The sequence below is a fragment of the Panthera leo genome, chromosome A1 (assembly GCF_018350215.1).
Source record: "Panthera leo isolate Ple1 chromosome A1, P.leo_Ple1_pat1.1, whole genome shotgun sequence".
NCBI lineage: Eukaryota > Metazoa > Chordata > Mammalia > Carnivora > Felidae > Panthera > Panthera leo.
The window spans coordinates 213,155,644-213,183,384 of record NC_056679.1 but is presented as its reverse complement, the minus strand read 5'-3'; the positions used below and the strand labels follow the sequence as shown (position 1 = coordinate 213,183,384).

The 27,741-nt window shown below is 39.6% G+C and overlaps 1 protein-coding gene across 1 annotated transcript in view; it reads right to left on the bottom strand.

Annotated features, from left to right (window-relative positions):
* Window positions 1-757: 757 nt before the first annotated feature.
* Window positions 758-27,741, bottom strand: part of GOLPH3 (golgi phosphoprotein 3) — a 48,728-nt gene continuing 21,744 nt past the window's right edge. The window contains exons 2-4 of the mRNA XM_042952579.1: window positions 15,496-15,627; window positions 10,878-10,992; window positions 758-2,676 (exon numbers count right to left, since the gene is read on the bottom strand). Coding sequence (XP_042808513.1) covers window positions 2,252-2,676; window positions 10,878-10,992; window positions 15,496-15,627 — 672 coding nt within the window. The 3' untranslated portion in view covers window positions 758-2,251. The remainder of the gene's footprint in view (window positions 2,677-10,877; window positions 10,993-15,495; window positions 15,628-27,741) is intronic.

The following is a 27,741-nucleotide window of genomic DNA, read 5'->3' as shown; positions in this document are numbered from 1 at the left end:
TAGAAAAACATCCATGATCTCACTTCTAAAAACTTTGCAAGGAAAAAAACAGTACATTTTCACCTGAAAAGAAATCCCAGGATAGAATCAGTTATCGGTTCAGTATTCACTTTATAAGGGAAAAAAAAAAATTAACAGTTTCCATACTTATTTACCACCAGTAGTGTCAATTTTAGAGGTAAAGGAGGTTATTTTAAAGGATAGGAAATCTTTTTCCATGCATTAAAAAAAAAGAGCCTGGCAAACTACTACCAATGGCCAGCTGCCTGTTTTTGTGAATAGTTTTACTGGTACACAGCCTCATCCACTTATTTGTATTGCCTATGGCAACTTTCATTCAAGAGTTGAGTAGTTGTGACATTACAAATGGCTCACAAAACCTAAATATTTACTATCCAGTCCTACAAGAAAAAGTTTGCCAGCCCCTGCACCAAAATATTACCACACTAGGGGTGCCTGTGTGGCTCAGTCGCTGGAGCGTCAGACTCTTGGTTTTGGCTCAGGTCATGAACTCATGGTCATGAACTCATGTGGGTTCAAGCCCCACGTCAGGCCCTGCGCAGACAGTGCAGAGCCTGCTTGGGATTCTCTCTCTCTGCCCCTCCCCCACTCATGCTGTCTCTGTCTCTCAAAATAAATAAATAAACAAACAAACAAACTTAAAAGAAAAAAAAAGTATTACCACACTCAACTAAGGCTAAGTAAAAATTGGGAAGAAAACCATGGTAGAATACAAAAATACAAATGACATGCTTGCTCTGATTCAGGCACTTTCAAGATCATAGTTTATTTATTACTTCAGATAAAAAGATAGTATACATATTAGGGAATCCCTTAAAATTCAACTCTACAGTTATACACCATCTAGTACTTTTGCATTGAATGTTAACCAAAAAAATCTCTAAACACCTGAAAGCCCCACTATTAACATGAACTATGGTAATAAAAAATTTGACATTTAATTTGTTCAATATATAGTATTTACATTATGAAACCAATGCTGATACCATAAACAGTGATAAAGAAATAGTAAAAATAAACTTTAAAAAGCAAAGGTTTATATCCTTACAATGTGCTAATTATCATAATTGTATATAAAAATTAAAACATAGCAGAGCTTTCTGTTACAAAATTCTTAATCATCTGAGTTGTAGTCATTACTTGCTAACAATTTACATGCAATATCTGCTAAAACTGACATTTGATTTGTTTTCCCCCAAAAAAGTATGAGTAGATAAATGACATTTAAGAGCAGACATTAATTTACCTGTGGACAGAAAAAGAAAAAACTGTACTCAAGATTAGTACTGGTCACAAGCCTCTTCCCTATAGAAACGATAGAAACATTTAAGACCAAAAATAATCCCAAAAGGAGATGCATAGGCAAAGGGTGCCATGAATGGCACAGCTCAAAAAGTCTTGGGACCAATCAGACACATCTTTTCTCTTTCCTTCAATGATGAGAGGTCTATTTTGCCATCAAATAATACGGACTGAAGCAAGTGAGGGGCACCAGGTGTACAACGAATGAAATCTTGCAAAATACTAAGATGGAGGCAGGAGTGGCCAGAAGGGGCAATTTATATAGAATTCAAACTATATACAGCATATGTGGAATGCGGCCCACCCCGATCCGGCTTTGTGAAACAACTGGACCTTTAGGATTTAATAGTTAAAATTACAACAAGTGTAATAATACAATAGATTTACATGGGAAACAAAATCCAAGGGGCATTTTATATTATTTACTGTGTTGTTTCAATTTAAAAATAATTTTGCTAAGTATACATCTCAACTGAGGTCTATGTATAAAATGTCCTAATAGATACAGATATTTACCTTTGGTGAGTTAAAGGCCTTTTTGTGACTTCTGTCTGAATCGTAGGCAGAATGCTAGGTGTACGTGCACACGTGGGAAAAACTCAAGTTGAGGTAATCCAAAAGATGTGCGTGTGAGGAGACTGGAGTCACTTTGAAAGTCAAAGCGTGCCAGAATCCCAAAACAGGTTAACAGTGAGGATGGCAACAAGGAATGGATTGCCAATATGGCAGTAAAACTTTTTTTGAAAACAGAAAGAGGAAGGCCTCTCGTACCAGCAGAATCCTGCATACATACAAAAAAGAAAAGCCACCCACCGTTTCATAAAACAAAAGCCAATTACAGTGTGGAAAGTACAAACTGCAGAGAACCAGAAGTCAATAGAAGAAAACCTACTGGTTTACATGAGAGAGAGAACTTCGTTCTGAGCAGCTACTTGGTGAACGCTGCCACCACCGCCCACAGGACCTCGTTGGTGTTGGCCTTCAGACACTCCACTTCCGGATCTAAGTCGAGGAGCTGCCGTACTCTCTTGGTGGCTAAATCATACTGCTCGTCCAGAAGGGGAGCGAAAGCATTCTCCAGGACGTCGGAGGCGTGGGCTAGGTAAATGAGGGCCAGCAAGCGTTTGTCCATGCGGTGAGGGTCATTCACCCATTTGTCAAGAACAGCTTCCTGTACCTTCTTGATGAGGCGCTGCTTGATATTGTTGTTGGTGAGGGGATGTGTGGTCATGTCAAAGAGTAGGAAGTTCTGTTTCTCTGTTGTCAATACGCCCTTTTCCACCAGGTTTTTAGCTAATCGTTCCCGCACGTTTCTTAACTGATAATGCAATTTTAACGGATTCCATGTCTCACCTAAACAAAAGATTTCAGAAGTTAGAAATGACAGGTATTATACTGCTAACTTTATAAAGTGTACTACTAAAATAAAGAATACAATTTGATTTCCACCCCCTAAATAAATAAAAGAAAACCCAACTATTTTTCTTGTCAACTAAACCATGAACCCCTTGAGGGCCAGGCCTTTGGATTCTAAGCACCCGTCACGTTTTCAGGCACAACAGTTACTCAAAGGACCAAATTGAAAGCAGTCTTCAAACCAGGTACCCTAAGGTGCAAATGAGCTAAATACTAAATACATTCAGCCTCCCTCCAGCTGTTGTCAAAAAGCAACCAGAGCAAAATGTTTCTTTTCTATTTAGAAACACTAATGTGCAATAGAGACACAAAAGAAAAAAAGTTTCCTGATTAAAATACTATTCCAGAAACTGCTACATAACAGCCTGCAAAGCTAGGAAAGCCTGTTTGGACAAGGCTGTTCTTTGATAACAAATTAATACAAAGCCAATTCTAGAAGGACAAAACACTTTCACCATTTTAATCTGGTCACCTATGCACATTTCCTTTCAAGACAGAAATATTTAAAATAAAACCAAACAATTTTCACGAAGATAATTTTTTTCTTTACAGAAATACTGGAAGGAAATGTATCAAAATATTAACCTTAGTTTTCTTTGGGATAATGTGTGACAAATTTTCTTTTTTGTACTTTCTATATTTTCTGAATTATCTCTAAGGAACACATAACAATTTTTTTAATTTGAAAAAAATACTACAGCAATTTTCCAAACTGGGACGTGTTAAAGATCAACCACGGGCACTTTTGTTATATGAAAAAGCAATAAGGTTGAAAAAATTGTTTTAATGTTTATTTATTTAGAGAGACAGAATCCTAAGCAGGCTCCATGCTCAGCGTGGAGCACGACGTGGGGCTCAATCCCACGACCATGCGATTATGACCTGAGCTGAAATCAAGAGCTGGATGCTTGACCAACTGAGCCATCTAGGCTCAAGGAACCCCAAGGGTGAAATTTTATAATATTAAGAGAAAACAAACTGTATTGTCTACTACAGGACCCACTAGCCACATGGGACTATTAAATTTAAATAAATAAAAAATTCAGTTCCTCAGTTGTACTAACCATGTTTCAAAATGTTCAATAGCCATGTATGGCTAATGTCTACTTACTGGACAGCAAAGAAACAGAACATTTCCATAATCACGGAGAGTTCTAGTGAAGAGTGCGATCTTAAAATACATTACTATTTAGTTGACCATAAGCAGAAGTATTTTATCATATGACTTAACAATAAAGAATATGGGGCTAGGATAATCAGGCCTGGACTTCTACAATTAGACCCTTTGGCCTTCCATAAATAGAAACCTGGATAAAATATATGAAACAATTGCTTTCCAACACTAGTCAAAAGGCAGTCCAGAGCTGTGACCCTTGAGAGAAACCTAAGTGAGCCATACTTTTGCCCAAGCTTACTATCCGATAACACGTCCCAGGGAGCAAAGCAGGACAGAAGACCTCGAACAGAGCACAGAAGTTTTAAAACAAGCAGAAAAAAAATTTTAATTGAAAATTTAAATTAAACAAACTAGAAAGACAGAGATCAGAGTTCCAAGACGGCAAGGCAGCTGAAATACAAAGGCAGAGTACTGGAAAAGAGAGAGCTATGCAGAACAAGAGCTCTAGAAACCTGTACGGTGTTCCTTTGAGTCTGGTTGAAAACAAAGTCACACAAGTTAAGATGAGAAACTCTGCAGGGGTAGGCAAAGAAAAATTAACCAAAAGCTGTAAGCTGAACAACTGTAAGTGTTCACATGAGGCTGGGGAAAATGTGCGTGCCAAGTAGCCTGAGTGGAAAGGTCTCACTGAACATCCAAGATATTCAGAAGGGACTCCAGAGGATCACACCTTAGTACTAGGCCTAAACTAGCCTTTGAGAAAAGGCTATTCTAGACCTGGCCCAATAAAGCTTAAAAACAAACTGATCCACAAGTAACTTAATTGCCTATCAAAACAAATTTCAACATTCTTTAAACAACAGAATCCGGCATTCAACATAGCATTCACAATGTCCAGCAACCAATAAAAATCACTAGACTTGCAAAAAGCAGGAAAATGTGACCCAAACGGGGGGGGGGGTGTTCAACAGAAACAGTGAACCAAATTAGACATGACCCAGAAATGACAGAGATGATGGGAATTCGCAGACAAGGACTTTCAAATGACAATTATAAATTTCTAAATAATTTAAAGGAAAACCTGAATGCAATGAAGAGAAAATAAGAGCTATTTTTTAAACGAATGATCTGGAAGTGACATTCTGAATTTATGATTCACTCTATAAAACTAGGGACTTGAAAAAAAACTCAAATAATGAAGGGCTGGTGCCATGAATTATTAAATTGAAGTCATCTCCTGCATTAAAGATATATATATATTCTTTTCCATAAAAACCCAAGCTTCCAAAAAAAGAAAAACAATCATTGCATTCAATTCCCTTGGTAACTTTGAAAAGGAAAAGAAAAAATATTTGGGGCTCTATTAGATTTTAAAACCTAATAGTATAAAAGAGAAATGTAATTAAATAATAAATTAAATTCTACTTATTTCAATTTCTAGTGTTAAAGAAACCCATACCTACATTTAATGTTAAGAAATTATTAAAAGTTACTTGATGAAGCATTACTGCCTAACAGTCGTACCAGGCGAGCTCTGGAGCCAGACTGGTTACATGTGAATTCCAACCTGGTCATTTCCTAGCTGTGCAAACCTGGGCAAGGTTTCTTACCTTCTCCATTCCTGTTTCCTCATCTGTAAAGTCAAGATAACAACTCTACCCACCTCATCAGGTTGTTATGAGGATTAAATGAGTTAAAGACATATCCAGTTCTTAAAACAGAGCCTGGTAACAAGGCTAGTTATTATTTATTCATGCACAGAATCAGCACTCTGAAAGAATTTAATGTGTTCATAATGGCCTAAAAAAATATTAGGAACTAAGAATACAAATGTAAGATATTTCCAATTCTGAAAAGTTTTTAAATCAAGTGAAGGAAATAGATTCATAATATAATTAACAAGCCTGGCAAGAATAAGATGCGTAGGACCATAAAAACATATGAACAAGGAGCCTAGAGGGAGGAAGAAATTATTTGGGTTTGATGTAAGGGGCATTTCTAGGGAAGTTTCCGGGGAAAGAACTTTCAGGTTCAATCCTGCAATCCAGCAGGATTCTACATCCCATGAAACAAAGAGGAGCCTGCATTACAGGCAAAAGAAACAACAAAGTGGACAGGCAGTGACTACATGCAGAACATAATGAGCCCTGGAAAGGAGGTACACATCTTTCCAAAATGTTACGACTTTCATTTTTTAAATGTTGTACCAACCCACTGTCCTCCCCAACTAATGCCTGCCTGCTGTACCTTTCACCAGACAGATTGGGGTTTGTTTTCTAGTATCATCGGCATGTGGTAGCAGCCTAAGACACTAAGCTAGAATTGGCTAGGTTGTGTTTTCTGACCGTCAGAAATTTAAATAAACACAAAATAATCAATAGCAAATTTATGTAAAAGCCCATAAAAATTATAGTTCAACTTTAAAAATAACTGTGTTTATAGTAACTGGTCAATTATCAAACAAGCACTTTTCCCTAGCAACTCATTAGTCAAATAGAAAGGTATTTATTCCATGCCCCCAGAGGGTATCTTGACTATCTAGTTCCAAAAATGGCAGGGGAAGGGGGGGCAGAGGGGCGGGCGAAATCAAGATTATTCTGAGAAGCCCATAGTTAAACTTCTCTTTACAGATCTAAAAACACAAAATCCCTCTAATGCTGCTTTACAATGAGTTTTTTTCATTCTCATGGGAAATCAATGGGATTAGCAATTTACAACTCTGTGCTGAAGTCATACTGAGGTTTATCCTCACTGTATGCAAAATTAAATCTTATATATTACAACCAATGGAACAAGTAATGCTCATGAAGTTCGTGTGAGAAATTTCTCAATTCCAAAATATGCTAACTTACAATTTAGTGTTACTGCTAAAAATGAGAAGAGTCTAAACACAGACTTACTTCAGATAAGGCATTCATTCCATTTATGATTGGACCTTCTTCTGGCTATAGTTAGTTTCTGCCTCAGAGGAAGTAATAAAAAGGGACTCAGACATCATCTCCCTTTGCAGCAACTTCCTGGGAAGGGCAAATCTCTCATGCTCACTCCAATAAAAAGGTTATTCAGACTACCTCAGATATTTGAAAAACGGAAATCTCATGTGCAGAAGGCTGAAATAGTGCAGGTAATATGCAGATGTTGTTTACTATTTTTTAAACCCCCCAAAAAGGTACAATAAAATAACTGAGTGGTGAAAGTGTCTTGGCATCCTGACATTTCTGCCATTTATTTTAAGAAATAATAATAAATTAAGCTAAATCCAAAGAACAAAGTCACCTCTGAGATTAGCGTACTTAAGGCACCGGTATAAACTGGGATGGGAGGGTAGCTGGATGAGTGAAAACACAATTAAGATTTCCACCTAATTTAAAATGTATAGAATGTATTTGTAGTTCATTTTTTTGTAAAGGAAACTGAGAAGTCTATGCAGAGAGGATACAGTTCTTTATGTCCACTGCCCAAAAATTACTTCAGTGAAAATGACACACTGACAGGTACCTTAATAATTTTGCTGCAAAAAACTTCTATATTCCTTGACTTGTGTTACAAAACCAAAAGCAGCTTTGTTCATACATCTGGCAGTCTAGTGACGCCTTGTGATCAAACCGATCAACTACAAGTCTTAAGATTTTAGAAAGTCTAAAGCATATTAACAACACTAAGTAGTATTTGCCTCAAACATACGTATATTTGTTAACTTTTAAATTAATGAGATATGTAACTGTTTGAAACAATTGGCAGTTTTAGCATGTATAAATGTACAGTGTAAATAATAATATAACAAACACTTGGGGCCTCCTACCCCGGGGAAGTCAGGCCCCACTGTGCACTTAAGGTAACCAACCACCAGACCAACATGCTCTCTTCTTCACATATAATCTCAACTCTGCACATGTCCCTCAACAATGCAGCACAGTACCTAACTTCTAAAGGCCAAGCAGCAACCCCAGACAGGCCCACCAATCTCACCGCTCCCTCTAACCCCTCTGAACAAGAGCACTTCCCTCCTTCTGTCTCATTCTTACCCTTTAAAGACCTAATCCAAGTTTTGCTTCCTCCTCCAATTACCAAAGATCCCCACAATTTCTCTTCTCTGAGCGACTGTACTTTCAGAGAACCATATTGTTAAACCTTAATCAGTTATCGAATTATTACAAATACGCAAGTGTTTCCCAAATGGATTTTAAGATTCTTCAAGCACTTCCTTGTTCACAGCACCTGTCAGTATAGCGATAAAAACTGGTATTTGCCACCACTCATTACCTGGAAGCAACTTAAAATTTTAAGAATTTAAAATTCAACAACTGAACATTTAAAAATGGTCAAAATGGTAAGTGTTATGTTGTGTATGTTTTACCATAATAAAAAATATGCTTTTTAAACAAAATCAGCAAAGTACTAACAGTACCTTCCTGGGGCAGAAAACAGAGGCTTTCTTCTTTTAAAAGAAATGTACTTTTTTCTCCTCTCATTCTGGATTCTCTCCTTTTAAGCTGAAATTACAGGTCATTTCCTAATATGTCCGAAACACATAACTGAGATGCTACAGGTGACATTCTAGCATTTACAGCCACTCTAAACTTCAGAGGGTACTGCTTTTTTTTTTTAATTGCCCTAAGTATTAGCCTCACAGTTTATCCAAATTCCTAATTCAAATGGACACTCTGAATTCCCAACCCAAATGGACACTCAGAATCATTTGCTGAGAATGAAACGGCCTGTGGCTGACTCACAGCATGAGTGAGAAGTCCTAAGGCTTCTGGGGCTTTGGGGTTGCTTGTTTCCACAGCTTAGCCTAGCCTAGCCTAGCCTACCCAGTACCAGGTAGCATGAGATAATTTTGAAGACTATTTTGTTTCACAAAATCTTAAGTGTATTTAAATACTTCGGAGAAAGTTTTAAAGACTTCTGCCATCTCTTCATTCTCTTCCATCAGGGGAGAACAGTGCAAGAGAACAGCCCAACTTGATTCAACAGCACGGATATTGAGTAGTGACAAGTTACTTTCATAAAATGTTACAAAACAGGTAAATTTAAGATGTAGCCACCACCTTACAAGTTGAGATTCACTCTCCCAGCATGCTATACTTGCATCCCCTACTCCTTGCATGCTTACTTGCATGATATGTATATTGTCAAAGGAAATTTAGTTGTGTAAGACAAGTTAGTAAACCAAATGCCGATGTGCCATTAGCACATATGATATAAGTTTATATGAAGAGACTGCTGGTAATGGAGGGGTCTGAAAACATCTCCATGGTGCTAAGTGGCACCAAAGTGGGTATCAGTAATGTTAAGACAAGACCCAACTACATTCCATTAAAGAACACTCTGACTTACCTGCCAAAAAAAATTAACTTTGAAAAACCCTGTTTTTCGTCAGTGGAGAACTTAACTACAAATTCTAATCTGCACCACCAGAAGTGGTAATGGGCCAACAGCAGCAGCACAACATGAGCATGACACAAAGACTGCTTAGGCCAGTGATCTCCTGAATGATCCATCAAGGTACAGTTAGAAATTATCAGCACTTCTATTTTTATCTGAAAAAATATTTGCTAATACTGAATACCTAGAGTTAACGTTAATGCCCTCATTGAGTCTCTGTCAATGGCCATATGTCATCAACAGGCATAAGTGGAAGGCTAACCCAAAGAGGACTGACAACATGCTGGGCAATGTGACATACAGTACTGGTACGTGCTAAGCAAGAATCTAGTTTTAATCAAACCCTGATCAAATGGGCAAAGTAATTTTTTTTTCATTTTTTTTAACGTTTATTTATTTTTGAGAGGGAGAAAGAGACAGAGCGTGAGCAGGGGAGGGGCAGACAGAGGAGACACAGAATCCAAAGCAGGCTCCAGGCTCTGAGCTGTCAGCACAGAGCCTGACACAGGGCTCGAACTCACGAACTGTAACATCATGACCTGAGCTGAAGCCGGACGCCTAACCAACTGAGCCGCCCAGGTGCCCCAAATGGGGAAAATTTCTCTTACTCAATGAAATAGAAACCACCTTGATCAGAAGATCTACAAGAGGATGGCCAAAAGAAAAATGTTCGAAATTAATGAAAACAATCTTGTAAGTTTGCTTTCCATCAGTAAAAAGAAAGAATAAACACTGCCCTAAGCATAAAGTGCCCACTGTTGTCCTATTAGCTAAGAATGGAGTATGTGTATTCAACTTTTAAATACACACAAATGCAAAACTCAAAATCTTTTACTGAAAGAACACCTCATAATAGAATTATTCTTAGAAACTGTTTTGTAAGCGGGGGAAAAAGAAATTACTTGTAAGAAAAATGACACAATGTTAATTACCAATCTCACAACATCTAAATGTTTTTAAAAGTTAAAGAGCAGTGGGGCACCTGGGTGGCTCAATCAGTTAAGTGTCCAACTTCGGCTCAGGTCATGATGTCATGGTTCGTGGGTTCAAGCCCACATCGGGCTCTGTGCTGACAGCTCGGAGCCTGGAGCCGGCTTTGGATTCTGTGTCTCCCGCCCTCTCTGCTCCTCCCCCACTCACGCAGTGTCTCTCTCAAAAATAAATAAACATTAAAAAGAAAAACTTAAACAATGGTGGAAGCTCTAAGGAAGAATATTCTGTTTTACTGAACATGTATCTGCTTGTTAAAGGGAGTGAAACTTTTAAAACTACTATTTTCCCCATTCAGTGACTAATAACTTTTAAGTCTGCCTAAATAATAAGCTTTTGGCTATTTTGTGTAAGTTCTTCCCAAAAGGATTTTAAACTTTTGCAAAAATCTTTTTTTTTTTTTTTTTTTTTCTTAAAAGACAGCAGGAACAGGAGAGAAGGACAGAGGGAGAGGGAAAGACTCTCAAGCAAGCTCCATACTCAGCAAGTAGCTCGGTTGCAGGGCTCAATCTCACGACTCTGGGATCATGCCCTGAGCTGAAATGAAGAGTCAGATGCTCAACCAACTGACCCACCCAGGTGCCCCTTTTTACAAAAATCTTTTAAACAGAATTCAGCTTTCAGTTTATACACAAAAGCTTACCACTAAGTAATTCAATCCAGTTCTGGACCGTTTCTGGAGGTTGCGTCTCCTTAACATGCTTTAGAGCTTCATCAAGAAGAACATCCCCCGTTGGAGCATCTGACTTACAGATCACCTAAAATGTAAGCAATAGGAATGAAATGATCACGAATTCTTTTTTCTGACTTCATCTCTTTAAATGAAAAACTTTATGCAAAAACTTCTTGAAGTTCTTCACACAGTGTGAATGTTCAGATTTCAAATTAATTCTCTATTCAGAAATCCAACATTGAACCTAACCAGATTAGCCACAATCATGAATGAAAATAAAGTAACTGTGCAAGAATTAGTAAAGACAAATGTAGAAGAGTTGATACTAATTCTTTTCATTGCTAAACCTTAGGCTATTTAATCAAGAAGTTCATTTTTTAAACATTTATTAGTTATAGAAATAAACTCAATTATATATAAAAATTCAGTATATGATAAATGTGGCATTTTACAGCAGTAGAGAAATGAATTTTTCAATGTTACTGAAACAAATGGCTAGCCAATTAGGAGTAAAAATTAAGTAAGACTTGGCTCCTCAAGAGCTTATGCCACAATAAAAGATAAAAATTTTAAATATGAAATATAATTTGGCAGGTGAGAAAGTTTTTTTTTCAAAATTGTGACAACTAGGGGCGCCTGGGTGGCTCAGTCGGTTAAGTGTCCGACTTCAGCTCAGGTCATGATCTCACGGTTCGTGAGTTCGAGCCCCGTGTCGGGCTCTGTGCTGACAGCTCAGAGCCTGGAGCCTGTTTCAGATTCTGTGTCTCCCTCTCTCTCTCTGACCCTCCCCCATTCATGCTCTGTCTCTCTGTCTCAAAAGTAAATAAATGTTAAAAAAAAAAAAAAAAATTAAAAAAAAAATTGTGACAACTAGCAGAACCTTGAATATACCAATAAGTTTGGTAACACAGTTGTTACACTACAAAACTTTTTAAAGTTAAGATGGTTATAGACTCACTCCATCTAAAAGTGGAAAAAGACAAGACTGGGGAACAAGAAGAAAATGCTATTTACTGCTTTGGCCAAGCATTAGATTTCTGCAGCCTTCACGGAGTTCTTGGCTAAGAAACAAATTTCTGGTTGAAATTCTCTATAATCAAATTGTAATCTGCTATATTACTTATGTTACCTTTATTAAAACATTACAAAATCTAACTATTATTTTGTAAATGCAGCAGTCTTCCCTTAAACTTATCCTCAACAATTTTCCTTACCTTTCTGTTCGATCTTCTGAAAAGTTACAAAATATATACATAATGAGATCTCTGTTTCTGAGACAGCATGACCCAACAGAAATATAATTAGAACAAATGTAAGCCACAAATTTTTTTAAACTTTTGTAATTATTTTAAAAAAGAAAGACACAGGTGAAATTAATTTTAATGTATTTGCTTTAACCCACCATAGCCAAAATATTGACATGTAACAAATATTTTTAAATTGAGATATTTTACATTCTTTTCCATAGTAAGTCTTCCCAACTCCAGTGTGTTATTTACAACATGCCCCAGATGCACTAGCCACATTTCAGGTGTTTGGTTCACAGACACCAGGTGGCTAGGGGCTACAGTGTTGGCAGATACGGAACATTTTCCATCATCACAGAAAGTTTCGCTGGACAGTGCTATTCTGGACCATGCTTTTAGTTAAGGGGTCAGAGAAGAGAGACACAGAGAGAAAGAGGGGTAGAGGCAGAGAGAGGGAGACACAGAATCCGAAGGAGGCTCCAGGCTCTGAGCTCAAACTCACGAACCCTAAAATCATGACCTGAGCTAAGTAGGACACTAAACCGACTGAGCCAACCAGAAGCTCCAAAAAGATTTTTTTAAAAGAAAATTATGAAAACTCTTCAGAAAAAAAAAAAAAAATGAAAGGAGAATATAGGATCTGACATAACTCTGCAGGCAATAGTAACATAATTATAATACTATAAAGTAATTGTTCTGGTTTTGCTCAAAATTACAACATAACCCTATTAGGAAAACTGGGGGTAGAGATAAGTAGTATGTGAGAGAGACAAACATTCACCTTTCCTTTTCTTTTTTCCTTTTTTCCATCTTTCTTAATAGAAAGTAAACAGCATTTCAAAGTGACTTAGCAAGAGATGGCAGGGGCACCTGGCTGGCTCAGGCAGACAGCATGTGACTATTTATTTTGGGGTTGTGAGTTCAAGCCCCATGTTGGGTATAAAGATTACTTAAAAATAAAATCTTAAAAAAGAGAGAGAGAGATGGCAGTATAAACTCATTAGAAATATGGAGAAAAATGCCAAAAGAAATAACTAAGAGAACAGCAAGTTAAATAGTGGTCCCCAAGAGGTGTTCATGGCCTAACCCTTGGAACCCTTTACTTTTCAGCAAAATCCCTGTAGATAAGATTAAGTTAAATTAGATCTGGAGACGGTCTGGATTATCCAGGATTAATTAGATCAGGATTAGCTAGGAATGAAAGCATCCTTATAAAAAACACACAATGCAATGAAAGCGTCCTTATAAAAAACACACAAAGGAGAGACACAGAGGAGAAAGGAGTGTAAAGACAGAGCACAGAGATGCAGTCAAAAGTCAAGGAAACCCTGGAGCCAGCAGAAGCCAGAATTAAGACACAGTATCCCTCTTGAAGCCTTCTATGAGAGCATAGCATATGCTGGCCTCCAGAACTGAGAGAATAAGGATCAGTTGTTTTAAGCCATCAAGTTTGTTATAATTTGTTAAGGAGACCCTGCAAAACTAATACAAGGACTAAGAAGGACTGCCTCTCAGGAGCAGGACTAAGAAGTGGGGAAAAGTGAATAGAAGATTGTTATTTTTTGTTATAACTTTTACAATTTGATTTTATAACTATTAATATGTATTACTTTAATAAAATCCATCATTATTTTTAGGTCAATAAATTAAATCATATGGAGTATTTTTCCAAAAAACACATCAACCACCTAGTTAAGGTCACACCAACAATGAACTGAAACAGAAAGCCCATGAGGTAGGGAACATGTGTCTCTTGGCCTCCACTGTACTCCCAGGGTCGAGCAGTGTATGGTAGACTTAAGCACTAACTAAATATTGCACAAATGAATAAACGAACAAAAGAGCAAATAATCTGCTGATAACCAACACAAAGCTAGCTCTTATTCCTACAAAAAGAACCAGTATCAAATCCTTTCATTTTAGGTCAGGGCTTCATAACATTAATATCAAATTGTTTATAATTACTATAATCAACAGCAACCTATGTGTATGTTTTATTGATAACTATAATGGCAAATTCTTAAAGTTTTCCTCCATAAATCTACGGTTTCACAGTAAAACAGAATAAAATTTATATTCTGCTTTATGATACAGTTCTCTAAAACAGTAATTTTAAAACCAATCTCAGGCCAGCTCATATAACTCTACTTTGCATGACTAAAAGTAGATTTAATTTTAAAATCCGATGAGGAATATGTTCTGCTATACAATGTTTACTTTGCATATAATTTTCAAGAACATATAAAAATGGCTCTCTTTCCTATAGGATTATGGCATATCAATCAAAAAACATTCAGTTTTGATCTAAAACTATGCAGATTTCTTGAAGATGCTGTATTAAAGAAAAAACAGTTCTGGGCACCTGGCTGGCTCAGTCAGTTATGCATCTGACTTCGGCTCAGGTCATAATCTCGGAGTTCGTGAATTCAAGCCTGGTGTTAGGCTCTGTGCTACAGCTCAGAGCCTGGAAGCCTGCTTTGGATTCTGTGACTCCCTTTCTCTGCCCCTTCCCCGCTATCTCTCTCCCTCTCTCTCCCTCCCTCATAAATAAGCATTAAAAAACTAAAAAAAAATTGAAAAGTTTTAAAAACATCATGCCCCCCAAGAAACACAATGACAGACTAGAAGAGAAACAGTTTTGAGTATTTCAGACTGAGGATGGAGTTCAGAATCCTAAAAACTAGCCAAAAATAACGATTTATACAGCCTATCACACTAGAGAAGGCAGAGATCTAAAAAGCACATATTCATATTCTGCTTGGGGCGCCTGGGTGGCTTGGTCGGTTGAGTGTCCGACTTCGGCTCAGGTCATGATCTCACAGTCCGTGAGTTCGAGCCCCGCGTCAGGCTCTGTGCTGACAGCTCAGAGCCTGGAGCCTGTTTCAGATTCTGTGTCTCCCTCTCTCTCTGCCCCTCCTCTGTTCATGCTCTGTCTCTCTCTGTCTCAAAAATAAATAAACGTTAAAAAAAAAAAAAAATTAAAAAAAAAAAAAAAGACCAACAGCCCATGGACAGTTAATTTGCACGATAACACCTTTGAGTTTTAAAACAAAATTATGTCAGGTCTTTCCAAATTATGGCTTTCAGAAGGAAAATGAAGTCTAGAGTCTTTCTGAATATGTGAGATGCAGTGGCCAGTGAGCCTGACAATGAATTACATGAGTCATTATGTACAAAGAACTAAGAAACCAAAAATACAAAAAGGATATGGAAATAATGACTTCCAATAAAGTCTTAACTTTAAAATCAACTTCCTAGTTAATTCTTTAAAGGTATTAGAAATTTTCACTTTTAGTCAGCACAAACTCTTTAACAAGGATGTTATTTAGCACTCCTCTTACCTTTCTTGTTAACAGACTTTTACGTCTCATTCCACAAGCCTCTAGTTGTAACCTTCCTCTCAGTGCTAATTCAATTAACATACAGCCACGTAATCCAGATGATATACAGTCATTCCAAAATGATGTGTAACCCTAGTTTAAAAAAAACAAAAAGAAAAGAAAAGAACTAATTTATTTTGAATTCAGATTCAAAAACAAATATTTTTAGGCAAAGTTATTTCTGGTACCTTTTACCTTTATCTTTTCATTATTATAATTTTAAATAAAATACTAAAAACTTACAATTGTTATACATTACTAATCTAGAGTTTTCAGGTGTTTATTGTCTTTTCACCACTAACCCTTACATGCAGTTAAACAAATAACTTTGGAAGTCAGAGGTTTAAAACTATGTCTCTCATTCTTCATTAAGTGTTTTCTAGGCTCTTTCAGATTACAAGGACCAGAGCTCACTCACGCAGTTAACCCCTGACTGTAGTTTATTATTAGTACATATGGGCAAGTTAAAAAGATCCAGAAAAACAATCTAGCCCAATGTAGCCTCAAAGAATATTGAAACATCATTCATTCTTTTTAGCATAAAAACAAAGTTAATTTTTTAATGCTTATTTATTTTGAGGGGGGAGGGCCAGAAAGAGAGGGAGAGAGAATCCCAAGCAGACCCCACGCTCAGCACACAGAGCCTGACACGGGGCTCAATCTCATGACAGCGTGGAAGGATCACGACCAGAGTAGATATCAAGAGTCAGACGCCTAACCAACTAAGCCACCCAGGCACCCCCACAAGATTAATTTTGAAAAAACATATTAGCAAATTTATGTGCTGGCCCATGCCTAAAGCTCTGAATAACAAACAGTAAGGCAATCAGATGCTCCACCCTCACTCCAACAGAAATCTAAGGGCAACATGCGAGGTGGAAGAACCACCAGACAGAAGGAGACTGACAGACATCTAGAGATCTGGGGATACTCATATCAACCAGATGAAGTCTGGGCACTATTTGAGAGCAAATAATTGGGAGTCCTCCAAAATATGAAGCTATGAACTTTACCAACTACTCATCTAAAGCCCCCTACTCTGGGGACACCTGGGTGGCTCAACAGATTACACATCGACTCTTAGATTTTGGCTCAGGTCCTGATCTCACAGTTGGTGAGACTGAGCCCCGCTTAGGGCTCCATGCTGTGTGCTAACAGAACACAGCCTGCTTGGGATTCTCTCTTTCCCTATCTCTCTGCCTGCACCCCCCCCCCCCCCCCCCCGCCGCTTACTTGCTTGCACGCACACTCTCTCTCAAAAAATAAAATAAACTTTAAAAAATTTAAAAAAAAAATTAAATAATAAAGTGCCTAACTCGGAGGAGAAAGGAGAACTTCTAAATGGTTCTCAGAACCTAGTAACATATAGTCTTGGTAGGAGGGAGAGCAGGCCAATGGATTCTCTGAGTAATGGAGGGTCTAGGATTAGGGAGGGACCTAGCCCTTTGATTCTGGCACTTGTTCAAGGTCAGTCTTGGTACTTTGCAAGGTCACAGTGGTCAGCCTGTATACAGATGGTGACTGACCATCAAGGTCCATGAGATTCCACTATCAACACAGGGACTTAAATTAGCCTAATAAACTACCACTCCTGAGGGAAAAGGCTTTGGGAAAGTGAGAATTTAGATTAAGAGAGCCACAAAAGAATAAACAAATTAGCAATTTAAACTCTTTTTTTCTTTTAAAGTTTATTTAGTGTGGGGGGGGGGGGAGAGGGAGGAAGGGGGGGAGAGATGGAGGGACAGAGGGAAGGAGAGAGAGAGGGAAGGAGGGAGGGAGGGAAGGAGGGAGGGAGGGAAGGAGAGAGGGAGGGAAGGAAGGAGAGAGGGAGTAAAGGAAGGAGAGAGAGGGAGGGAAGAAAGGAGGGGGGAGGAGGAGGGGAAGCAGAGAGAGGGGGAGGGAAGCAGAGAGAGGGGGAGGGAAGCAGAGAGAGAGAGAGGGAAGGGAAGCAGAGAGAGAGGGAAGGGAAGGAGAGAGAGAGGGAAGGGAAGGAGAGAGAGAGGGAAGGGAAGGAGAGAGAGAGGGAAGGGAAGGAGAGAGAGAGGGAAGGGAAGGAGAGAGAGAGGGAAGGGAAGGAGAGAGAGAGGGAAGGGAAGGAGAGAGAGAGGGAAGGGAAGGAGAGGGAGAGGGAAGGGAAGGAGAGGGAGAGGGAAGGGAAGGAGAGGGAGAGGGAAGGGAAGGAGAGGGAGAGGGAAGGGAAGGAGAGGGAGAGGGAAGGGAAGGAGAGGGAGAGGGAAGGGAAGGAGAGGGAGAGGGAAGGGAAGGAGAGGGAGAGGGAAGGGAAGGAGAGGGAGAGGGAAGGGAAGGAGAGGGAGAGGGAAGGGAAGGAGGGGGAGAGGGAAGGGAAGGAGGGGGAGAGGGAAGGGAAGGAGGGGGAGAGGGAAGGGAAGGAGGGGGAGAGGGAAGGGAAGGAGGGGGAGAGGGAAGGGAAGGAGGGGGAGAGGGAAGGGAAGGAGGGGGAGAGGGAAGGGAAGGAGGGGGAGAGGGAAGGGAAGGAGGGGGAGAGGGAAGGGAAGGAGGGGGAGAGGGAAGGGAAGGAGGGGGAGAGGGAAGGGAAGGAGGGGGAGAGGGAAGGGAAGGAGGGGGAGAGGGAAGGGAAGGAGGGGGAGAGGGAAGGGAAGGAGGGGGAGAGGGAAGGGAAGGAGGGGGAGAGGGACGGAGAGGGGGAGAGGGACGGAGAGGGGGAGAGGGACGGAGAGGGGGAGAGGGACGGAGAGGGGGAGAGGGATGGAGAGGGATGGAGAGGGGGAGGGGGGGAGGGGGGGAGAAAGGCAAAGGGGGGAAAGGGGGGAGGGGGAGAGGGGGAGGGATGGAGAGGGAGAGGGAGGGAGAGAGGGGTAGAGGGAGGGAGAGGGGGAGAAGGGGAAAGGGGAGAGGGGGGAGGGATGGAGAGAGGGAGAGAGGGGGGAGGGATGGAGAGAGGGAGACAGGGGGGAGGGATGGAGAGAGGGAGACGGGGGGAAGAGGGGGAAGGGGGAAGGGGGGAGGGGGGAGGGGGGAGGGGGGAGGGGGGAGAGGGGGGAGGGGGAGAAGGGGGAGGGGGGGAGAGGGGGGGAGAGGGGGAGAGGGGAGAGGGGAGAGGGGGAGAGGGGAAAGAGGGAGAGAGGGAGGGAGAGGGGGAACGAACCCCAAGCATGACCTGAGCTAAAACCAAGAACTGGGTGCTTAACCAACTGAGCCACACAGGTACCCCTAGGCTAATTTAAACATGAGGCAGGGGAAGCAGAAATTGACTGAATTTGAGAGAATACTTTTAAACTTAATAAACGATAGGGGTCTGATTAAATTAATACTGCCATAGGTTTAGTGAAGTGGCTACTGAGATCAGTTAAGTTACAGAGGTTAGGTAATGCCCACAGCCTATGTACCCATGTCACCTAAAGCCCTGGGAAGCCTGGGAATGGATTCCACATGAAATCAAAGTTACAGATATCTGGCTTCTACTGACCTGGACACGGAGATGGAGCTCCCAGGTAAGCCTCTAGCAACTGCAAACAACAGAGTGCACCTCATGAAGCAGTAACGGATGTGGACAGTACCACGCCCTGTCTGTCTACAAGTCCGGAAATTCCAGATGAACTGTACTGAGAAGCTCCCATTTGTTAGCTAAGGATGAAATTACGTCTCAATCTCAACTACTCCCAAGGTAACTGTGTATCCAGACCTTAGCCAACTGGAGTCTTTAACACCAGACTTTAAAAACTTACATGAAGTGAACGGCTTTTAGACATTACCAGTAGAAAACATACAATTAAAATCACATGGGAAAGTGGACTAATCAGCACAGACAGTTCTGTAGCAAAACATGATCAGGAATTAACCAAGTTGGGAGAGGGGAGGGAGAGGAGAAGTACTAAAAAATGCAAGATTAAATTTAAAATTTTGAATGGTGGGGCACCTGGGTGGCTCAGTCGGTAATGTGTCCAACTCTTGGTTTCAGCTCAGCTCACGATCTCACGGTTTCGTGAGTTCAAGCCCTGCGTCAGACTCCGGAGACTGCTTCAGATTCTGTCTCCCTCTCTCTCTGCTCCTCCCCCACCCATACTCTGTCTCTCTCTCCAAAAATAAACACTAAAAAAAATTTTTTTTAATAAAAAATTAAAAACAGAGTCTCTTTTTGTGACGATGTTAACTAAATCCATTTTGGTAAACATTTCACAATATCTGTAAAACAAACCACCATTCTATGCTCCTTAAACTTACACAACAATGTATGTCAATATTTCTCAGCACTCTTGCGGGGGGGGCGGGGGGGGGTAGTAGTATCTCTAAAATTGGGATGCATTTCAAATAAGATGGTATTTTAAAGGAAATGCCACATTACAGTTATTGAGCCTAAACCCATGGAAGACAGAAGAGACATGTGGCATAGGCCCCACATGTCCACAGCGGTGTAGTGATGACAGTTACCTGGAGTACTTAAAACTTGGTACAAGACTGGATGACTGAAACCACATCCAGGCATGCCATCAGTCCACCTGACTTCTCAGTGGAAAAGATTTTTTACAAGGGCAGGTCAATAACCACTGCCTGAAAGATTCAGTCCTCAGACAAACCATTACTCCCTGCAACAATTGCAAGAACTGTAGTCTAGGCGGGATGCAAGACATGATGTGTTTGCCCCATAAAAATATACTCTGTTAAGCAAGGCAAGCCAGCCACAATAAAAGTAACAGTTAAAATAGGTGAGGAAGACCCAGCAATATAAAGCAGTTTATGATTTGGCTCAAAAGGCACAACTACCTACATTTGCAGCCACGTTTTAAGAGGGTAAAGAAGTCCCAGTTATGATTATGTACCCAGTGACACCACACAGCTCTTACACTTATAAGTCAATAATCATTTCAGATCCCTAAATGGGTTTGAGATTCTACCACCAGCAATGGAGTATCTTCACGCCCTCGGTTAGTCCAAGGATAGGTACTCAACGTTCAGGGTCACACTGAGAGAAGACCACTGGCCAGACAATCAACTTACTGATGAAGCAGCAGCAGCTGCACTAGGAATACCAGTAGCCACAGGACCTTAAGGATGCCCCCCCCCCCCCCCCCCCCCGCCCTTCACTGTAGAAGAAACAACTGGAGGTTAGAAAACCACAGCAAACTACTCTGGGGCCCTACAAGTTATCAGTTCCAATATCCTAAAATACAAGAATGGGAGAGACAGAGATATTCCAAGCAGAGATAGGTCATAAGCTGTTCCCACAAAACCCAGAGAAACATGACTTCATTAGGTTCATGGGTCCAAAATAGGAGGGAACATACCAGAACAGAAAATGTATTAAGACCCTAACTAATATGGTCATATTGATGAACTAAAAAACCAACAACAGGCACATTTGAAGATTATACCATGTGCAGCTCACAAGGCCTCCAACAAAGAACAGAACAGAACACAAGAGACAAGAAATCCAAAGGTTCTGGAACCTAATTCAAAGCACCTCTACTTGCCTTTCACCATCTACTTTAGTAACAACAAATGATAACCAGATAAGTAGAAACTTTCCCAATGGGGTGCCAGCTAAATTAATTACAGAGTTGTACTTCAATCAATCTTTTGTTATTCAGAGTCCCCAGCATCACAGAGTCACTCAGTCAAATGGCCAAACTTTCAGGCAGATCTCATGAGAAGGTTGTGGAACATAAACTGAAATATGAATTACCTTATCATATAGTATGCCATTCAGATGCAAGGCGGTAAAAACAATGAATAATGTAATAACAAATGAGGCAGTGATCTCAGGGACATGCTCTACAGACACAATTCCCTTGATGGGCAGTTCCAAGGTCTAAGTTTAGGGGACAGAGTCTACAGAAAGCCCAATGCTGCTACACATCTAAGCAACAACCTCCAACACAGCTTATTCTCAGTGATAATATTTATTTGTATCTCTATTTGCCTGAGTCCCTCAGGTGGCTCAACCTGAGTGGGGGAAAGGGTGTTGTTTTACTGGGTCCCTAAAAATGCAAACACTGAGCTCTCACCATTCAAGGTATAAGCTCCAGAAGTACTTAATGAGAAGCATTTTGCTGTTTAAGAATCAACTCAAGTAAAAGTAGAACATCCCTATGACCCAGCAATTGCACTACTAGGTATTTATCCAAGGGATACAGGTATGTTATTTCGAAGGGACACATGCACCCCCATGTTTATAGCAGCACTATCAACAATAGCCAAGGTATGGAAAGAGCCCAAATGTCCATCGATGGATGGATGAATGGATAAAGAAGATGTGGTATGTATGTATGTATATGTATGTGTGTGTGTGTGTGTGTGTGTGTGTGTGTACACACACACAATCGGCAATCAAAAAGAATGAAATCTTGCCATTTGCAACTACGTGGATGGAACTAGAGGGTATTATGCTAAGCAAAATTAGTCAGAGAAAGACAAATATCATATGACTCCACCCATATGAGGACTTTAAGACACAGAACAGATGAACACAAGGGAAGGGAAGCAAAAATAATACAAAAACAGGGAGGGGGACAAACATAAGAGACTCCTAAATATGGAGAACAGAGGGTTACTGAAGGGGTTGTGGGAGAGGGGATGGGCTAAATGGGTAAGGGGAATTAAGCAATCTACTACTGAAATCACTGCTGCACTATATGCTAATTTGGATGTAAATTTAAAAAAATAAAATTGAAATTAAAAAAGAGTCTCTTGTGGTTTGTTTCCCTCTCTTCTCTTCCCTCACCCCTTCCATATGTTCATGTTTTGTTATTAAATTCCACAAATGAGTAAAATCGTATGGTATTTGTCTTTCTGACTTACTTCGCTTAGCACAATACATTCTAGAACCATCCACATCATTGCAAATGGCAAGATGTCATTTTTTCTGATGGCTGAGCATTATTGCATTGTGTATGTATGTGTGTATGTTTGTGTGTGTGTGTGTGTATAGACAAAATCTTCTTTATCCATTCATCAGTCAATGTGGGCTCTCTCCATAGTTTGGCTCTTATTGATAATGCTGCTATAAATATTGGGGTGCTTGCACCCCTTCAAATCTGTATTTTTGTATCCTTTGGGTAATTACCTAATAATGCAACTGCCGGGTTGTAAGGTAGTTCTATGTTCAGTTTTTTGAGGCACCTCCATAATGTTCTCCAAAGTGGCTGCACCAGTTTGCACAAAGAATAGCATCCTAACGACAGAACCAGTCCTATGTATTGGGCTGTACTGCTGAATACCTGTGTCTCCTTATCTTAAGCTACTTTGAAGGGGTTTTGTTCAAGTAAGCAAGTAATTTCTAGTAAAGCTAAAAAGAATTTAATAAATTCTGAAATGTATCTGTTAAAAGTCTCTAAATAAAGCAACTACAACTAAAAGATTTACACAGGCCAATAAATATTATGCATAGCTAAAAAACTCAAATCTGCATGCACTTAACATTTAATTGTTATTAGAAACCTACTCTGATTATGACTATAAGGGCAGCTGCATACTAGTAAACAAAAGGCAGTCCAATCCACCCACATTATCATTTGTAAGAGAGCAAATTAGGACTTATTAACCAAACAAATGTCACTTACAATTTAACTGCCACATTCCAATTAATCTCATCTAATTAGAAGCAAATTAAATCCAATATCCCCAACCTTACAAAGGTAAAGAAAAAAACAAAACAAAACAAGCAAAAAAACACATACACTAAAAACAAAACCAAAATGGGGTGCCTGGGTGGCTCAGTCGGTTAAGTTTCCAACTCTTGGTTTCAGCTCAGGTCATGACCTCACAGTTTCATGAGTCTGAGCCCCACATCAGGCTCTGCTTGGGATTCTCTCTCTCCCTCTCTCTCTGCCCCTCCCCTACTTGTACTGTCTCTGTCTCTCTCAAAATAAATACATTTTTTAAAAATTAAACAACAACAACACACTAAGATACACATTAAAAAAATATTTATATGGGGCACCTGGGTGGCTCTGTCAGTTAAGTGTCTGACTCTTCATTTCAGCTCAGGTCATGATCTCATAGTTCGTGAGATTGAGCCCCACACATCAGTGTGGAGCCTGCTTGTGATTCTCTTGCATCCTCTTGCTCTCTCTGCCCCTCACCTCACTCAAAAAAAAAAAAAAAAGTATTTACACAAAAGGGGAGTCTAGGTGGCTCAGTCAGTTGAGCATCCAACTCTTCATTTCAGCTCAGGTCATGATCCCAGGGTCACTGGATTGAGCCCCCACGCTATAGATTTTCTCCCCCGCCTTCCCTCTCCCCTGCTCACACTCACTCTAAAAAAAAAAAAAAAAAAAAAAGTATACAACAGACAAATCCAAATTGAGGGACATTTTACAAAATAACTGGTTAAGAACTAAAGGAAATCAGATTTTAAGAATCATAGGAACAAGGGGCGCCTGGGTGGCTCAGTTGGTTAGGTGGCCAACTTTAGCTCAGGTCATGATCTCACAGTTCATGGGCTGGAAACCCGCATCAGGCTCTGTGCTGACAGCTCAGAGCCTGGAGCCTGCCTCAGGTTCTGTGTCTCCCTCTGTTTCTGTCCCTCCCCTGATGACACTTTGTCTCTCTCTCAAAAATGAAATGTTTAAAAAAATTTTTAAAGAATTAAAGGAATAATGCAATGACTAATTAAGAAAGTTGATTCATCAAATACAGAATCTCAAGAGATGAGAATTTGAGTTAAAATTAATGACCTAAATGAAAAGTTCACAAGAAGAGTTCAACAGACTTGAAATGAAAGAAAATCAAGGAACATGAATTTGAAGAACAGCAAGAAAAAAGAAGAAAATGAGGAATGTCAAATATACTTCAATTAAAAAAAAAGAGAGAGAGAGAGAGAGAGAGAGAGAAAATGAGGAAAGCCTCAGAGACTAAGGTCTTTTTTTTTTTTTTTAATTTTTTTTTCCTTAATGTTTTTATTTATTTTTGAGACAGAGAGAGAGCATGAGCAGGGAAGGGGCAGAGAGAGAGGGAGACACAGAATCGGAAGCAGGCTCCAGGCTCTGAGCCATCAGCACAGAGCCCGATATGGAGCTCGAACTCACAGACTGTGAGATCATGACCTGAGCCGAAGTCGGACGCTCAACCAAGTGAGCCACCCAGGCGCCCCAGAGACTAAGGTCTTTAAGACCTTAGGAGTAAAATAGGAGTAAAAGGAAACTCAAAAAGAGAGAAAGTAGAAAAAATAACAGCTGAAAATTTCCCAAACCAGGTAGAAAATAATTCATCTAAGATCTAGATGCTCAACAAACTCCAAACTGGATAAACACAAAGAGGTCACCAAACATAGACATCATAGTCAAACTGTTGAGAAAAAAAAAAAGTATCTTGAAGGCAGCAAGAAAAAAACAACTTATCACATATAAGGGAACAATGCAAATTACCAGTTAACTTCTCACTGCAATCACTGAAGACTGGAGACTAGAAGGCACTGAGATTTGAAGTGCCGAAAGAAAAAAACTACCAACCAAGAATCTATACTGTGAGAGTGAGATGATTCATTTTCAGATATGCCAAATAAAAGCAGTGCTGTCTAGTTAACAATGGGTTAACTTTTGGAAGTATGTATGAACCACTCCTCGCTCCCCAAAATGGGAGTCCCAAGCCCTTAGACACTTCACTTCCTGGTTCTTCTTCCCCTCTCCTTTTCACAGGGTTATTTTCGCAGGATTTGCAATAAGCATGCTTCATAGAATAAAGGGAGGAGGGACTGAAAGTCTCTGCATCACCTCAGGGAATGTACATTTGTTCCAATCAGACTACTTTTTGGCCTTACATGGGCATAAGCAACATCCAGGTGAGGCTGTAACCTCTGTAGTACTCAGCCAATGAGGAACCAGGAGAGGGACTTCATGCTAGGAGATAAATTCCCTGCTGGAACTGCCTGGAGTGTGCCCGTCCATCAGATACCCGTTCTTGGTTGATTAAACCCTTGCTCCACTGTGCTCCGAATCTCCACGTCCCTCCTTTGATTGGGTCAGTGGGCTTATTTCTCACACATACTCAGCAAAATAACCTTCAAAAATGAATTTGAAACAAAGACATTCCTAGATAAAGGAAGAATGAATTTGTTGCTAGCAGATCAACCTCATAAGAAATTAACTAAAGGAAGTTCTGCTGCTGAAAGTATCATCAGATGGTATTTCAAATCCACATAAACAAAAGACAGATACAAAGGTACATTTTTAAAACTGTATTTTCGGGGCACCTGGGTGGCTCAGTCAGTTAGGCATCAGACTCTTGATTTCAGCTCAGGTCATGATCTCAGAATCACGGGATCAAGCCTCATGTCAGACTCCACGCGTTTGGGATTCTTCTTTCCTTCTCTCAAAATAAACAAACACTTTTTAAAAAAGGATATTTTCTTTTTCCTTTTAAAACCTTATTTAAAAGCAAAGGCTTGCATAAAACTAAGTATAAAACATTGTTGTTGGGGTCATAACATAAATTTGTAATATTTCTGACAATGCAGAAAAGAAAGGGGAGTAAATAAACCTATACTGAAGCAAAGCTTCTATATTTTGCTGGAATTAAATAAGTATTAATTTGAAGAATGTGATAAAGATATATATTGTAATTTCTAAAGTAACTATTAAGAAAAAGACTCTAATATAGAAAAGAAAGAAGAAAAAAGGGAGGAAATTTAAATGGTTTAATTATAATTTTCTATTTAACACAAAAGAAGGCAGTACAGGAGAAACAGAGGAACAAAAGGGACATCTGACAGAAAACAAAGAGCATAGTGGCTGGTGTAAATCAAACTCTATCAATAATTATGTAATTGTGAATAGATTAAATACTCCAAAGATAAAAGCTTGCCAAGACTGGATAAAAGACCTAACCATATGCTGCCTACAAAAGACAGTTTAGATTCAAAGACACAAATAGGTTTACAAGAGTGAAAAGAACATGCAAACACTAATCTAAAGAAAACTGGACCAGATATATTAACAAGACAAAGTAGACTTCAGATTAAATAAAGTTAATAGGAACATATAGGGGGCATTTTCATATGATAAAGAAGTATCAGGAAGATAGAACAATTATAAAGTAATACATACATACCTAACAGATGCAAAATACATGATGCAAAACTGGCCAGAAAGGAGAAACAATACAGTAACAGTAGCTGAAGATTACACTGACAATGGATAGAACTAGACAAAAAAAACAACGAAGATACAAAACTGAACAATACTATCAACCAAGCTGATTTAAATGGCATTGAGAAAACTCTCAAACAATAGTTTGAAACAACAGAACTGAAATCATATAAAGTATGTTTTACTCTAAGGGAATTAAATTAGAAATCAACAGAATGAAATCTGGAAAATCTCTATTTGGAAATTAATCTATGACTTCTAAATAATCCACTGTTCAAAGAAATCACCAAAAAGTTTCTGCACAGCAAAGGAAACAACCAACAAAACTAAAAGGCAACCAACGGAATGGGAAAAGATATTTGCAAATGACATATCGGACAAAGGGCTAGTATCCAAAATCTATAAAGAGCTCACCAAACTCCACACCCGAAAAACAAATAACCCAGTGAAGAAATGGGCAGAAAACATGAATAGACACTTCTCTAAAGAACACATCCGGATGGCCAACAGGCACATGAAAAGATGTTCAACGTCGCTCCTTATCAGGGAAATACAAATCAAAACCACTCAGATATCACCTCACGCCAGTCAGAGTGGCCAAAATGAACAAATCAGGAGACTATAGATGCTGGAGAGGATGTAGAGAAACAGGAACCCTCTTGTACTGTTGGTGGGAATGCAAATTGGTGCAGCCGCTCTGGAAAGCAGTGTGGAGGTTCCTCAGAAAATTACAAATAGACCTACCCTATGACCCAGCAATAGCACTGCTAGGAATTTATCCAAGGGATACAGGAGTACTGATGCATAGGGGCACTTGTACCCCAATGTTTATAGCAGCACTCTCAACAATAGCCAAATTATGGAAAGAGCCTAAATGTCCATCAACTGATGAATGGATAAAGAAATTGTGGTTTATATACACAGTGGAATACTACGTGGCAATGAGAAAGAATGAAATATGGCCTTGTGTAGCAACGTGGATGGAACTGGAGAGTGTGATGCTAAGTGAAATAAGCCATACAGAGAAAGACAGATACCATATGGTTTCACTCTTATGTGGATCCTGAGAAACTTAACAGAAACCCATGGGGGAGGGGAAGGGAAAAAAAAAAAAAAAAAAAGAGGTGAGAGTGGGAGAGAGCCA